The sequence below is a fragment of the Salvia hispanica genome, chromosome 2 (genome assembly GCF_023119035.1).
Source record: "Salvia hispanica cultivar TCC Black 2014 chromosome 2, UniMelb_Shisp_WGS_1.0, whole genome shotgun sequence".
In the NCBI taxonomy this organism is placed as follows: domain Eukaryota; kingdom Viridiplantae; phylum Streptophyta; class Magnoliopsida; order Lamiales; family Lamiaceae; genus Salvia; species Salvia hispanica.
The window spans coordinates 6,383,150-6,397,735 of NC_062966.1; the positions used below are offsets into that span (position 1 = coordinate 6,383,150).

General features: G+C 36.4%; 1 protein-coding gene across 1 annotated transcript; it reads right to left on the bottom strand.

Annotated features, from left to right (window-relative positions):
* Positions 1-543: 543 nt before the first annotated feature.
* On the bottom strand, positions 544-13,884 carry LOC125205758 (trafficking protein particle complex subunit 8-like). The gene is made up of 28 exons (XM_048104863.1): positions 13,586-13,884; positions 13,398-13,492; positions 12,974-13,073; positions 12,332-12,436; positions 12,030-12,192; positions 11,362-11,482; positions 11,228-11,290; positions 11,065-11,145; positions 10,889-10,983; positions 10,636-10,786; positions 10,139-10,225; positions 9,590-9,709; positions 9,388-9,516; positions 9,210-9,307; positions 8,998-9,121; positions 8,110-8,217; positions 7,324-7,465; positions 5,656-5,766; positions 5,489-5,552; positions 5,320-5,395; positions 4,890-5,075; positions 4,651-4,761; positions 3,344-3,508; positions 3,092-3,250; positions 2,569-2,811; positions 1,888-2,052; positions 1,341-1,453; positions 544-1,221 (listed from the first exon to the last, which is right to left on the bottom strand). The coding sequence occupies exons 1-28, from the start codon at positions 13,746-13,748 to the stop codon at positions 678-680; spliced, it is 3,882 nt and encodes a 1,293-aa protein (XP_047960820.1). The 5' UTR covers positions 13,749-13,884; the 3' UTR covers positions 544-677.
* Between the last annotated feature and the right edge of the window lie 702 nt (positions 13,885-14,586).

Sequence of the window (14,586 nt, forward strand, 5' to 3'; positions counted from 1 at the left end):
AGAAAATAGAACTTCTAATGGGGATGAGCAGAGACCAAAAGATTGGTTGCATATTTAGGTGGGTCATACAAGGTTCAATCATTCGATAAAATATTTATGTTACTTGATTTAAATGTGTGGGACGGTTGCCGATTCAAAGAAAAAACTTTCTTATCTGTTGGACCTATTTAAAATAAATGAAATAAGATATTTGATCAAATATATTTATAGCTAGAATGCATTTAATTTGATCATGGAAATTAAAAATCGTACATATACGTGTTAAATATTTAAGAAGAAATTAGAGCCATAATATGTAATAACGTGAATAGGTCTTATACGTGTTAAATATTTAAGAAGAAATTAGAGCCATAATATGTAATAACGTGAATAGGTCTCAAATGATTTGCGCTTCTTCATAAAAGATACTACAAAAATAGAAATTTTAGAACAAAAAACTGTGCTTTGTGAAATCAAGTTGGTATCAGAAATAGGGAGAAACGTCACATGAATAAATTCCCACGAAACAAAAGCATGTGATTATTTGGAGGATCCTTCAAAAACTGCAATGAACTCTTTTGCTGTGTTCTCTCTATTGCTACAACAATACATTCAATCACTGTCATTTACAGATCGTATTTGTAAAGTCACTACAAACAATTTCCCTTTACCTGATACGACGAAAATAATTTAATGTTTCAGCTTTGTTCTTTTTGCAGCACTGTAATATGGTAAGGGCGGCCATGACAAGAACCAGATCGCACTCTTGATTCGTTTCCATCGTCTCCTCCGTCACCTGGCAGTAAATTCCACTGCAACGAGTAGTTTGATAAGTCAAACGTACCTTGGCAAAACACAGAAATCTGGAGAGGTACTTCAGCAGAAGACAGCGGCTCAAGATTGATCCGCGTTGAACATGATCCGGACCAAATGAATGGTGAAACGCTCTCAGGTGATAGAGCCTTCCCAACTCGGCCCCCCATGGAATCAGGTGTTACTTTAGCATCAGTTAAATGAGATGCATCGTGCCAACCATATTCGTACCCAGATACAGAAGCAGTGTTGGTGATTGAGTTCGACCGAGGTAAGGAATCAAGGGTGTTAATTCGAACTGATACAGCATCTTCTAAGGAGTTGTATACAGTCATATTCAGATTTATCTCACAGAAACCAGATGAAAAGTCATGGTTCACTGACCGAGGACCATCCATTGACCACCATACCGGGCTGCTACTTCCAACTCTATGTAAACAGGAAAATAATTAAAATGAAGACCAAAATATGGATTCTGTAATCAACAGCTAGTATATGCAGAAACTTGATAGCTTCAGCAGAAGACATTATAAGAAATGTAATTTTACCTGCAGTGGCACGCGTAGTGAGAGAGAATTTCTGCAGCGGTTCTTGGTGGCTCAGCATCACTATCATCCTGTGACTCGGCTATCAAGATGAAATCAACAGTGTTCCCATCACCCTATGACATTCCAAATAAGATTAATTATAAATATAGGATTATGAGGGAGACCAAAACAGAACTAAATGATTGATCATCAGAATTATTATCAGTCATTTTATTACACCTTTCCATTTTGGCCCGTCCCATAAAAATAGCCCTTTTCTATTCTTGGTAACTTCTTTCTCTCCATTGAGGTACTCCATTTACTTTTTCTTTCTATGTCTCTTACTTTACCAATTATGCATTAAACCCCGTGTCATCCCAAATGTCTCTATTTTTATGGGACAAAGGAAGTACAAAACATGTGGAGTGAAACGTTGTTCTTATTCATGCAACTTAATAAGCTCAATCCTCTAACTACAGTAGCATCAACAATCGAGAATAGCAGTAAGAAATGTCTACCAGATCATAGTTTGGGATACAAAACAAGGGAAAATGAAGCAAACTTGTACCTTGTCATGCCTTTCTTGATGCAATCTTTCTTGATGATGAAAAAGATCAAAAGGTGATACAGATGTATCAAACAATCCACTGGACTCGCTATCAACAAGTCTCACATCTGCTATTCCCTTGGCAAAAGACATTTTATCTTCAGTACTTCCTCGAGTTTTGCAATTCTGATGCACAAAGTCACTTAAGAATGTAAGCAAGGATATAACTTCAAACAAGATGTGGAAAACAGGTACAGCTTAGTCAGGTACGAAAATAAAATAAACAGTATCTAGACCTATTCGTAGCATATTGGTTCCTTAAAATACCCAGAGTCATATCAAAGAAAACAACAAACATCCTCATAACTACAGTTTATTCAACATGCATGACCTTCTCCGAGTACAGAGAGAGGAGAAGAAGGAAGTAACTGATATATGAATGATAATACAATGTCTTTAACTTGAAGGAGGAAACAAGTGTCTCAAAGGAAGTAGCTGATTTAAGAGTGATAATACGATGTCTTTTCAGAATGAGAGACACGATAATTAACTCGAAGGAGGAAACAAGTGTCTAGTGGATGATGGTTATGCAACGTATATTGCAGAACAACATGCATTTGCAAAGGAGAGTTATCTCAGGAATAACAATCTGAAGAGGCACTCACAAATAAGATGAGTAAGACTCTTGATTTTGCTACTAACCTTTAGCCTGAAAAAGCATGACAGTGACTGACCAGCCATCAAAAATCCCAAGGATAAGTTAGGTCCTATTGGCTGCATTGGCTGCAGCAGTGCAAGTTCCCACTGGTCCACAACACATGATAACTGATGCACCTGGAAATTCTGTGAACTGGTCCTGTTGGTGGCATCCATACGAACAAGGAACTCGTGCAATCGAGATGGAGAGGGGCTGATTCGATATGACACTTCCAGAGATGGCAGCACCTAGTTTCAGGAAATACAAGACATGTCAAAGTGGAGACAATTTTTCCAAGCATTCACCATATTATATGCCTAACATAATATGGAGTACTTCGAGAAAATCAAATCTGATCAGCAAGCCTACATTTTTCATGAAGATGCATTTATGAGATTAGGAAAGTAAATATCAAACTCTAAGATCAAATCATAAAATACAAGGTTGCATAGAGAAGTCTTGTACAATTTCTGTTTCATATGCTTGGTAAAAATAGTCAAAAGATAATTTGCCCCATCGCCTAGTTACCTCCACATTGTAATGCATGCGCAAAGTTCGATATTTTATGATTGATGACACATCTTCTGTTTCGTAATATATTGTTATACACAGTGAAATGCTTCCAGAAGCAGCAGCCCTAAACCAAAGGGGCCACTTAATGGGTGTTTGCCAAGAACTTGCTATGTTCTGCAAATAGGAAAAATAATAGAATTAGTTAAATGCACCAAACAGCCAAAACTGCTAGTAAAACATACTAGCACATAGGTGGAGCGCATCGACCTCGGGGAACATAAATACAGTTTTTGCTGTCTTGGATGCATCTAAGGTAGTGCAGCTTCGTGATGAAATTGCCTGTTTTTTCAGATAAGTAGGGAATTCCAAGTTCATAACTTCCTGATCTGCAATGTCTAGAAATCTTGGATGATTGATCTTCATCTTCAAGTTCTGCCAACATATATGAAGTGAATTGAATAAAGTTTCCTCCATGTGGTGTTTCAGGCATAGCCATGTTAGAAGAGATGATGTTATACAAAAAAAAGCTGTTTTATTGGTCATGAGGACAAATATCAAATGGTTGCAGAGACAATGTCAACAAGCATTAAATGAGTATCAAGAGGCAAAGAAGCAGGCACTTCACTGAAATAACATGAAACTGAGTAAATTGACAAATCCAACAGATCTCAGACAATATGAGAGAAAGTGACCAATAAGAGAAAAAAAGAGGTTCCTGATTTTCTCTTGGTTAAGAGTTAGACTACAAACAGAAAGTCAAATGATAAATCCATAAGAATTAAGCTTGTACGATCTTGAATCATACTTTCTATATAATACTCCCCCCTTAGAACATAGCCCATTTATTTTCAGCACGAGTTTTAACAAATGTTAAGTGTATAGATGAGTGGGAAAAGGGGCCCATATTTATTGTAGGGATATTGTATTTAATTGCAAATGTTAGGTAAGTGTGTGAACCATGCTTTGGTTTTATGTAAATATAAGTTGATAAATTGAGGATCAAATATACTCGTTGCATCCCATTATTTATGAGATGTGTTCCTTTTGGGCAAAAATACTTTAGGAGTTGAAAAGTGGTGTAAAGTGGTGAGAGTGACATGTAAGATTTAAAGTTGAGAGAGTGACACAGGTGTTTAAAAAGGAAATGTGTCATGTTAAAGTGGTGGGGTAGTTACCAAAAATGGAATGGGCAACGTTTTGGGGAACATACTAAAATTGGCAATGTTTTGAGGGACATATGGAATACCATAATTAAACTCTTCCTATTGCACTGAATTAATAATCACAAAAAATAGAATGACTAAAACCCTCATGTCAATTTTATATCCAAAGAATAACATGTCTACGGAACGTTCCATACAACTGGAGAAAATATTCGATGATTAATAAACTCTGGGTCTCCTATTCCCAAATATGTATCAATTACTTAGCATTATACAATTAAACATCAAATGCATCTTTCATAAGAAAATAGCATAGGTACATTTTACATGATGCGAATTGTCAATAACACCATCAAGAAAAGGAAAACATAAAAAGGTCCAGAATTACATAAACCATGATAAAACATTTACCTTCACAGGAGTTTTTGATGGATTCCTCAACTCCATGGTAAGACGTCGAAGATCTCCAGTATAAACTGTCTGAGGTAAGTTGTGAATGGTACCCTCAAGCCTTGGTAGACTCTAGAACATCAAACGCATTGTAGCAGAACCATTATATCTTTATCAACAAACACTAATCCAGATGAAGTACATCATAGATAAGTTCCTACAGGAAAAGCAATAAATTCAAGAAGAGGGGGTGGCGATACCTTTATCACCAAGAACTCAAGGTTATCTTTCAGTGACTTTTTTGGCTTTCTTTTCCCTTTAGCAACTTTCTTTCTGACAATATCTGACTGAAAGTTACAAATTCCAATTACCGAACCAGAGAGTTTCCACCGAACGCCAACTAATTTTAAAGTGCCCTCTACTTTGGGAGTGACTGTTAGCTGAACCTGAAAAAGAAAGAAAAGGGAAGAGAAAGTGTGCTTATAGAATACCAGCAGATGATAAGGCTACCAAGGGTATATCACAGTACATACTTTCTGCTTGACAAAGGAACTAATAAAATCATTGTAAGACAAATTTCCATGAGAGAGAGAGATATACAGCATCAAAACAATCAGCCCCTTCATATAATGTACCTCAAGGGTGCTATCACTGATAGCTAGTTACTATATACAAGGATTTAAAGCTCACCAATACGGTTTCTCCACTTTGCATTGAAATGTTGACTTCTGATAAATCGAAAAACGATGCATCTGTGCTAGTCTCCCTGCATTCAGATAGTAATGGTATCACTGCATGATTGAAATATCTAGAAAACAAATATGAGACTAACTAGATCCAGAAAGCATCGTAGAGATACCCAGTAACTGAGACAGTTCTCAATCCTGTGTCATTCTTATCTTCATCTAAAGATCCATTCGAGGCTGCAATCACAAAACATAGTAACGACGTTGATGCTGGATCAGAATTGAAAATCAATTAAAGAACTTATTTAAGCATAAACCCATAAACTAGACAGCAACATACCTGGGTCAATTTTATCACATTCTGTTGAATGCTTGCATATCAGAGAAACATTTGAAACTGATATAGGGATCTGAAGAGGGTTCCTGAAACTAACTTCCACCTTGATAGCCTCTGCAATATCATAGAGAGCAAAATGTAAGCAAGCCCAAAAAGCTGAAATTGGTAGCACATTAGAAGTAACAATCTTTTTAATCTGTTTGTCATGTTTTACTTAATACTCTCTCCGTCCCCAAAGAGTACGAACTATTTCCTTTTTCGTCCGTCCCGAAAGAGTATGAACTTTCTAAATTGGAAAAAGTACAACATACTACCCCTACACATCATTTTATGTACAGCTTATACCATTACCATTAACAACTTATACCATTATAATATGGAACCCACTCTCCACTAACATTATTTCCACTACCCTTTCTCTCTCTCTCTTACTTTCCCCTTATTTATTATAACCCGTGCCGAACCCATTGTTCATACTCTTTGGGGACGGAGGGAGTATGTTGTTGAGACTGAAGAGTTACTCCTGTGGTGCTGGAGTTGACAAGGAAAATTTTGATGCAAGATAATGAAGTAACTCTCTTCAAGGACCTAAGAGAATACTCATTAAAGATGGCTGGACCGCTGGACAGAAAATGAGAAACATAACTCTTAATAACATAACTGCTTTGTATGTGGGACCTACTCCTTTAGAAAATGGCAAACATAACTCTTAATTAACATGTTCTAAAGCATTGCATGAGATGATATGCAAACATTCCTAATTGCTTAGCTCAACACAGAGCTGCTTCGTTTTTGCCCAAACAATCTGGTTACATCACTTAAACAAGTACATCATGTTGAAACTGTCATTATTCTGCACTCTTGGAATTACAAGTGACAGGCTGGTGTTCTGTTCATGCAAAATCAAGACATATCAAGCATACTTATTTTAATCATCTCCAGACGAACCAAAGCTTCAAGGCTTCTACAGTGAAACTCTCATACATCCAGTCATAGAGAGGAAGTTCGCAATGTTAAGCCACAGTTACTTTGTGCATGTTATCATATTCTTCTGCTAATATGTAGCTTCAAAACCAGAACATATAATATGTAAATTTTGTAAATCACATGAATTTCTCAACATATATGGTTTCTAAAGTGGAACTTTTGTTTTGTCCAATTATGAAGATAAAGGGTTAGTCAATGTTATGCCATGGTTGTTCTGTCATTTTATCAAATTTTGCTGCTAATGTTAACTACGAATTTCTCAACTGGAATTTAGGGGCAATGGCAGGCAAAGATACACATTACTTTATCATACTCCCTCCGTCCGCAAAAAAATAGACTAGATTTACCATTTTCGACCGTCCACCAAAATTAAACCAATTTCTAAATTTCTAAATATGGAAAGTTTTAAACAATTAAATACAGTACCAACTAATAATGTGGACCCCATAATCCACTAACACTACTTCCACCACCTTTTCCCCCTCTCTCTCTTACTTAACAAATTGCGCATTAAACTCGTGCCATTTACAACTTAGCCTATTTTTTGTGGACGGAGGGAGTATAAATTTTTAACTTAAATGTAATACCACCTTCATACCAAACCCGTGCCATTTACAACTTAGTCTATTTTTTTGGATGGAGGGAGTATAAATTTTTAACTTAAATGTAATATCACCTTCATACCTCCAGCAATGCAGACGTTTGATTCTTTGTACTTCTTTGGTAAAATCTTTGATTGTAAATCAAGCCAGTTACTCTTCAACCCTGCGACCGATGGAGTCATGTCCTCCTCCAGCGCCTGCCACAAGCTTTCCTCAACATTGGCCTGAAATATGTAAGTTTTAATTGACGTGCAAATAGACATCTATGTGTGGAAATTGGAGGGGTGGAAAATAAATCTCTTGACAAAATAAGTGATTGGATATTCTCTAAGTTCTGCATTGACAGGTACATTAACAAATCAAAGTTGGCATAAGTGAAAAAATTACCAACTTTCAAAGAAACAAAATTTAATTAAAAGAAATCTAAACGTCATCATTATAAAAGCACTGATATCTGAAGTCTGAACCACTGAAACATGTGGCACTAGTAATCTGACAAAGATCAAACTGACACCACAATCTCACAAAATAAGCATATGATGAATTTAAAGGCAGCTCATGCGCATTTACCTAAAGCATGACTGATCTATAGATACAACAATGCAACAATTTATCCACAAAGGAGTGAAAACAATCTGGCATACAAACTCCAGAAGTACAAATTTGCTAATTCAGATATGAAATGAGAAAAATAACAACAGATATGGATCCAAAAACTTTTGAGAAACAACAAACAATCAGTATTAACTACTAAGGTCGTGCGGAAATAGAATAAACAAGATTTGATGCAAATGGATGGTCAAATGTCACTAAAACCAAATGTGTGCAGCAAAAGCTTACAATTAAGGAAAAGTATGAACTAACTTACAGCTGCAGGAGATGCATAAGTGCGATGATCTTCAAACACGACTTTGATTGAAGGAAAGTTTATCACAGGCAACTGAAGCCTCAACACCTCAAATATTTTCCCTGTTTCCTACATTATCAAGTAAACAATAGATATTAGAGACATTTTAGGTAAATCTGAACATAACACGAAAATGATAAGGTGAGCAAAAATCTCTAGAAGATCATAGAACACTAACACTTAGTACAAGGGTTAAAAATACTTTAATTGGCAGTCAAACTGCGTATGCCTCGATCTACACTCTAATAGGAATTCAAACTAATTAGGTTTATATCTGCACTATAATAGGAATACAAACTAATTCAGTTTCTATCTTAGTGAAAGCAGTTAAAAGGATATGACAGCTTAAGAGCAACACAGATTTGATGTTACAATTGACAGGAACCAAGAGGGTTGACAAACCCTTGCTGTCACAAAGTGTGAATAGGATGGAGACAATGGAGACTTCATTTAGGACTATAAACTGCCCCTCATTTTCAAATTCAATTTATTCAAATAAAAAAGGAAGAATTCATAAATTAGCAATTTAGAACACTTTCCTAGGAGTGAGAGAAACAGAAAATACCAATAGTAGAGGAAAATTCAGTTGATCATGCATTTTGATTAATAACAAAAGCAGCTTCCATAAGGCAAGAGTAAAACTGCCAGGTGTTTATGGTGCAGTTAATGGAAAAAGGAAAACCATAACATAATTCAATGTTTTTTATTCGGTGTACGTCTCGATCCATATTTCGTTGTATTTGGCTGCTTAATCTCATTTATTTACTTTTTTATATGAGGCCAGAGCTATGGACAATAAATATAAAGAAGTCAAAGGTTTGAGAATGTAAAAAAGCGTTGGCTTCAGACCTGAATAATTTGAAAAAATTCACTCAGGAACAACTCTTGAGTGAGCTTGGCTTGATGACCACAGGCCAAGACCTCTAACACATGTTTGATACCCTCATCGAACATTCCAAGTATTGCATACCACCTGAAACATTCCTCAATTTATTGGCAAACAACTCTCGTGATCAAAGCCATATGCTTTTATGCAAAAATTAGAACTGTCAGGAGTTTACTTTCCAATATGGAAATGGACATGATCCCTGATGTGGCTCCAAGCTGTGCCTTTAAAGACAGAAAGGGCACCTTTGTATGTTCTCACTGCATGTTTTATCTGGTGAAAATGCAAGGTAAAAACTTCTTAACATCATAGTATCATTATTAGATTGATAAAAAATTAAGAATAATCATTACCTGATCACATTTCTTGTAGAGATCGCCAGAAAGAACAAGGTGAAACCCATATTTCCTTAACATGGCTGGTGTAGACATCAAGAAGCAGTACGCGGCTTGCTCAAGCATCACCGCAGAATTCAAGGGTTCCTAACAATGATAGGTTTCAGAGAGTAACATGATAATTTTCCATCTGTTTAGCGTGCATAATTATGGGCATTACCTCACCAGAGATTCGGAAGTAGACACCAGCAGCGTCTTTGTACTGATCTCTAGCCTTTAACATCTCAGCCCACCAAATTCCGCAGCGTGTGACGTTCCGCCCACATGATGAACCAATTTTCTGAAGTTAATGGTATGTGTTAATTGAAGAAATTCTAGCTGAACAGACAAAAGAAATGCCTATGGAGCACAGCTCTTTTATCTTGCATTTTGATATCAAATAGAAATGAATCAAGGACTTAAATCAATTAAGAGATCGAGCATCAAAACTCATTAAGTCATTTAGATTTCAGATTGTTGAAGAAGTCAAAACTAAACCATTTTCCAACGAGAATTCCATAGATAACCATTATTTCCTCAAGTGGCTGGTGTCCTATTATCTTTATTGCACCATAAGATTCTAGTAGTTACATATTCTGGTGTGATAATATAACATCAATTTTCCTGGAATCCGTACAGTGCTTTATTGAGAAAATCATAAATGTCAGATGCATGAACCGAAAAAAGGGATGGAAAGGCAGGGAGAAAAGCTTGTCAAGTTTATCATTACCGCATATGTGGTAAATGCATTTTCCATGCAGTACTCAGCATCTTTTCTTGACTGATCCAACATAAAATAAGCCAGTCCCATCATCTCCTGTGCAATCAAAACACTCCATAGAATGTAAGAAAAACAGAGACATTTGTATAAGAATATCCAGCCATTTAGATAGGTTAGGGATAGAAAATTATAGGAGGCATATACCTCATAGTGCCACCACACTCATAAATGAACATACTAAATTACTAAAAACAAAAAATTTGGAAACAAAACATGCACAATTGCCTCTGGTAAGCCAATCTTAACTCTCTTCACTTATTACAGAAACAGATTAAGTAACAGGCAAGCCATGGGTTTGAAACAGAAAATTACATCATATTCCACTTGATTAAAATTTAATTCACCCCAATGCCTGTACTCAGACACACAGACAGAATGTTTCAAGGTCATGCTTGCAACCAACCAGAAGAAAAGGGTGGATTAATTTAAAAGGAAAACTGAAATACCTGAACACCAGCATAATGCTTCAAAGCTTTATCAAGTTTGTAATCAGTAGAAATAAGTCGATAATTCGATAATGCCAGCTCATAGTCTCGCAACATGAAAGCATAGTCACCCAACACTCGTATCTGAGATTCTGTCGAGTTAAAGGTGTACCTATAATAAAGTTTAAGAAAGACAAGTTAGAGAAAGTAAGGTAAAAGGAAGAAGAATACCATTAGCAGAAATATTCTCTATTGATACAAATATTGAACATACATAGGTGCACTAGGATTCTCAGGTACATCGTCTTTCCCTTTTCTCCACCATAAGTTTTTTATCTGGTTTCTAAAACCCTTCCTTGTTGCTGAAACCTGACTTAACAACATATTAGATTAGGTTAGAGCTAGACCATACTAACAAAAACATATAAATCAGACAACTGATGAAGATACCTGCTGGTTAAGAACACGAATTTTCAGCTCCATAAGAGGGATTATATGTTTAGATGAGAAATCGTGCATGGTATTTCTCAGCTGTGAGATACAAGAAGATTGATCACATTCATGTTAAAGATAATATCCTTCTGTATGGGGATCTAAGGCTGCAAATAAATACCTCTTCTATATCATCCTTGTTGAGGAAGCAACCGAACTGTTTTTCATTTGAAGCACTATTTTCCTGAAACAAAAAAGATGTAAATACATGATTTTATTAGGACAGGAAAAATCTCAATCATCAATCTTCCTCACATGAGATGCCCATGAATTTTGTTGATGTTCTTCCGTGCCGTCAACAGAAGAGTTTATACACAAGAGACGACAATCACTTGCACCAAATGTACTCCTCATTTCTGCCAGAATTCCAGTAGCTCTGCTCAGAGAGAATGAACATAGACTCATATCAGCATTTGAAACTTGTCAGGTGCTGTTAAAAGAAAATCAAAGACAATAACAATGTCATTCCTTGTTGCTTTCATTTACCCACCATCTCTACTTATCATGAATGTTCTTAAACAGGATAGCATTTATGCCAGTATGTTCTTATAAATGAAATATCTATCCACCAATCAATATTCGTCACAGTAGATGATAAAGGCACAATATACCATTGTTGCAGTAGATGTATAGTTATTTAAGGAAGAATCTAAATACATCTGTCCCATCGAAGGATAAGTACATCCCATTAAAGTTGCAGTGTTTGCCCCACAAATAAAGACTACAAGTATGCTACAATTACAGTAAAGTTTACCCCCTTTGAATATCATGTATGAAAATATATTAGACATAGGTATACATAAACTCATTGTTCTCATATGCGATTAATAAGGTAATATGTGAATCACATTTAGAACCAGGATTCAGTCCATACATGTAAAATATATGCGGTTTAACTTAAGAGTAGAATGATCATCACGTACTTTTCCTGCATGCCTTCTTGATTATCATGTACCAGCAAGTAATACTTCAGAATCTTAGGATCCATGGAGCCATCGTTCAGAAGATGAGGCAACTGAGTTGTGTTGAAAAGGTCAACAAATTTTCCTATGGGATCTTTATCCTTTGTAGAGACGGCAACAAGGCCTATTTACATCAAATTTAAATGCATAACCATCACTTAATACCTCCAGGATCACTCTCAATGCAGCATATTGAAGAAAAAGATCAAATACCAGCTGAGTTTAGAAACACTCAGTCCAAGTACAATAGTATATAGACTTACAAGCCACAGGATGATCAAAAGCTTCATGTTCTGAGAAGGCAGCAGCATCGATAAGCTCTTTGTTAAAATTCTGAAACCATGATGGCACTAACTCCTGCGCTGACACTGCAAAAAAACTAACATCAGTACTCAAAACTCATAGCTAATATTACTACTCCCTTTGTCCGATGTTACTCGCACTTTTCTATTTCGGCTCGTCCGAAACTACTTACACTATTTATATTTTAAGTTAGAATTAGGGTATTTAAATAATATATTAGAGTTATCACTACACTTAAAATACTAATTTAATTACACTAAAAAATCAATCCCAAATCAATGACCTAAAATAAAAAGTGCGAGCAATATGGGACGGAGACTATATAAAATGTTGTCACTTTCTGTAAAATAAGAAAGAGATGCTCTTTTCAACTGAAAAGTGAATATTCTACAACAGGCCGAGGATTACCAATCAAAAATCAAAAGAAAAGAGACACTGAAACTAAAAGGGAACTACACCCAACAAATTGATTATAAGGAATCCATGGACACAGTGATGGCAAAAACCCGGTTGAATAGAACGGTTAGAAACAATTTCGTCTCTTTGTTTTCAACGGAGTCAAAGAGGACCTCAGCATGAAAACTTGGGGGGTTCCAGCTTACTCGTAATTACAGACTCAATTTCTGCTTCAGGTGAACACAAATCGGATATCTCTTTATCTCCCGCATGAGTGATTACTTGTTTTAACCTCTCCTTTGCAGCCTGGATTGAGGAAGATAAGATTCAGAGGAAGACTATGAAACACCGAGTTGGAAATCTCCCTATTAGCATCACAATTTGAAAATTGCAAAAAAATCTCTTCAGTTCTAATATTTTTGCTAAAATGGGACATCTCATCGGATCCCCTCCTGCATATCATCTAGCATCACTTATTCTAATTTATGTCAAAGAACTGTATAGATATATAGCCATGAGAAAATTCAAGTATACATATAAACAAATAACACAGACACGAAGCATGATTCAGTTCACAAAGTCAACTTCATCCGAAGCAAATGCAAGAGAAAATACTCATATTGAACGTACCTCAGTACTCCGCTGCCGAATATCCGAATTATAAAACAATCTCAATTTGAATTTCCTCAATCTGTACGGCTGATCACTAGCCGTCCTGACTGGAACTGAAAATTGAATAAACCAAAACGCATATAACCAAATAAAGTAAACATAATCCAGCACGACAAAATTGTGGCTCAAACTTCACAGATTGTTACCGTCGATGTTATTGAAAGTGCTGTAGGGGGACAACATTTCAATCAGGGATAAATGATTTCTCCGGCAGGAATCCTCCACGAGCGGCGTGCGGAGCACCATCACAGCCGGGCTGATCTGGTCCAACAGCATCCTGCCGAGCTTCGTGTTCGCCGGATCCACCATCCTCCTCGGATTCGAGCCGGATTTCTGAGCCAAAAAGAGCTTGTATCAAATACACTTGGACGGGCTCACTCGCTGAGTTGACTCGTTTTGCGTACAGAGACGCTTCAGACTCAGATCTTTGATGGGAAATAGAAGAAGAGCTCTGTGCGCGTGGGAAGGTAACTCTACTGCTTCTGGGCTTATGTAAGGCCCAATTCAATACGATGCCACCATTACATGAAAATGGGCTTCGCCCATAAAGATACTTTTCGTTTACCATCTCTAACTCCTAATTTTTAATTTTCGACTGAGAATATATAATTTTATTTTATTTTTTGTTAATTTCATGCGTGGGGGACCTACTGCGTATTCATCTAGGGGTGTTCTATTAGATCTAGGGTAATACCTGATCCATCCCGAAAATCATGGAGTATAGGATACAGCCCGGACCGAGTACTAGATTTGATCAGATTTCGGGTATCGAGTACATTCGATTACCAGATTAGTTAGCTTGTCTAATTCCACTTAATCGACCAGTTAGCTTGCCTGATTCCACTCGATCGAGTGAAGTATAGCAACAAATGCTCTAGCAGATCTTACTCGGCTGAGTAGTTAGCTTGTCCATTTCATTCGCACGAGTCACTTATCCGGGAATGTAACTATCTTCCCATGAATTCCCTAATTTTCTTTGTTTTAGCCTTTGTATAAATATCTATCTTAACTCATTTTATTCTCTGTTTGATTTTATTTTGGAAGGACTCTTAGGAGCAAAAGCCTTCATTCTTTGTAAGGATTGTATAAATTCTACATTAGTAGTTGTATGTATTGCCTATTAGTTGAGTGTTTCTAATTAGGTGGA

What these genes read in the sequence shown, in the direction of transcription:
- LOC125205758 (XM_048104863.1), bottom strand. Translation starts at nt 13,748, where the DNA reads ATGGTGGATCCGGCGAACACGAAGCTCGGCAGGATGCTGTTGGACCAG. An exon ending in ATGCATTTACCACATATGCG is followed by an intron (nt 9,710 to 10,138) that starts GTAATGATAAAC and finishes CATTAACTTCAG; the next exon opens with AAAATTGGTTCATCATGTGG. An exon ending in CACTACGCGTGCCACTGCAG is followed by an intron (nt 1,222 to 1,340) that starts GTAAAATTACAT and finishes CTGTTTACATAG; the next exon opens with AGTTGGAAGTAGCAGCCCGG.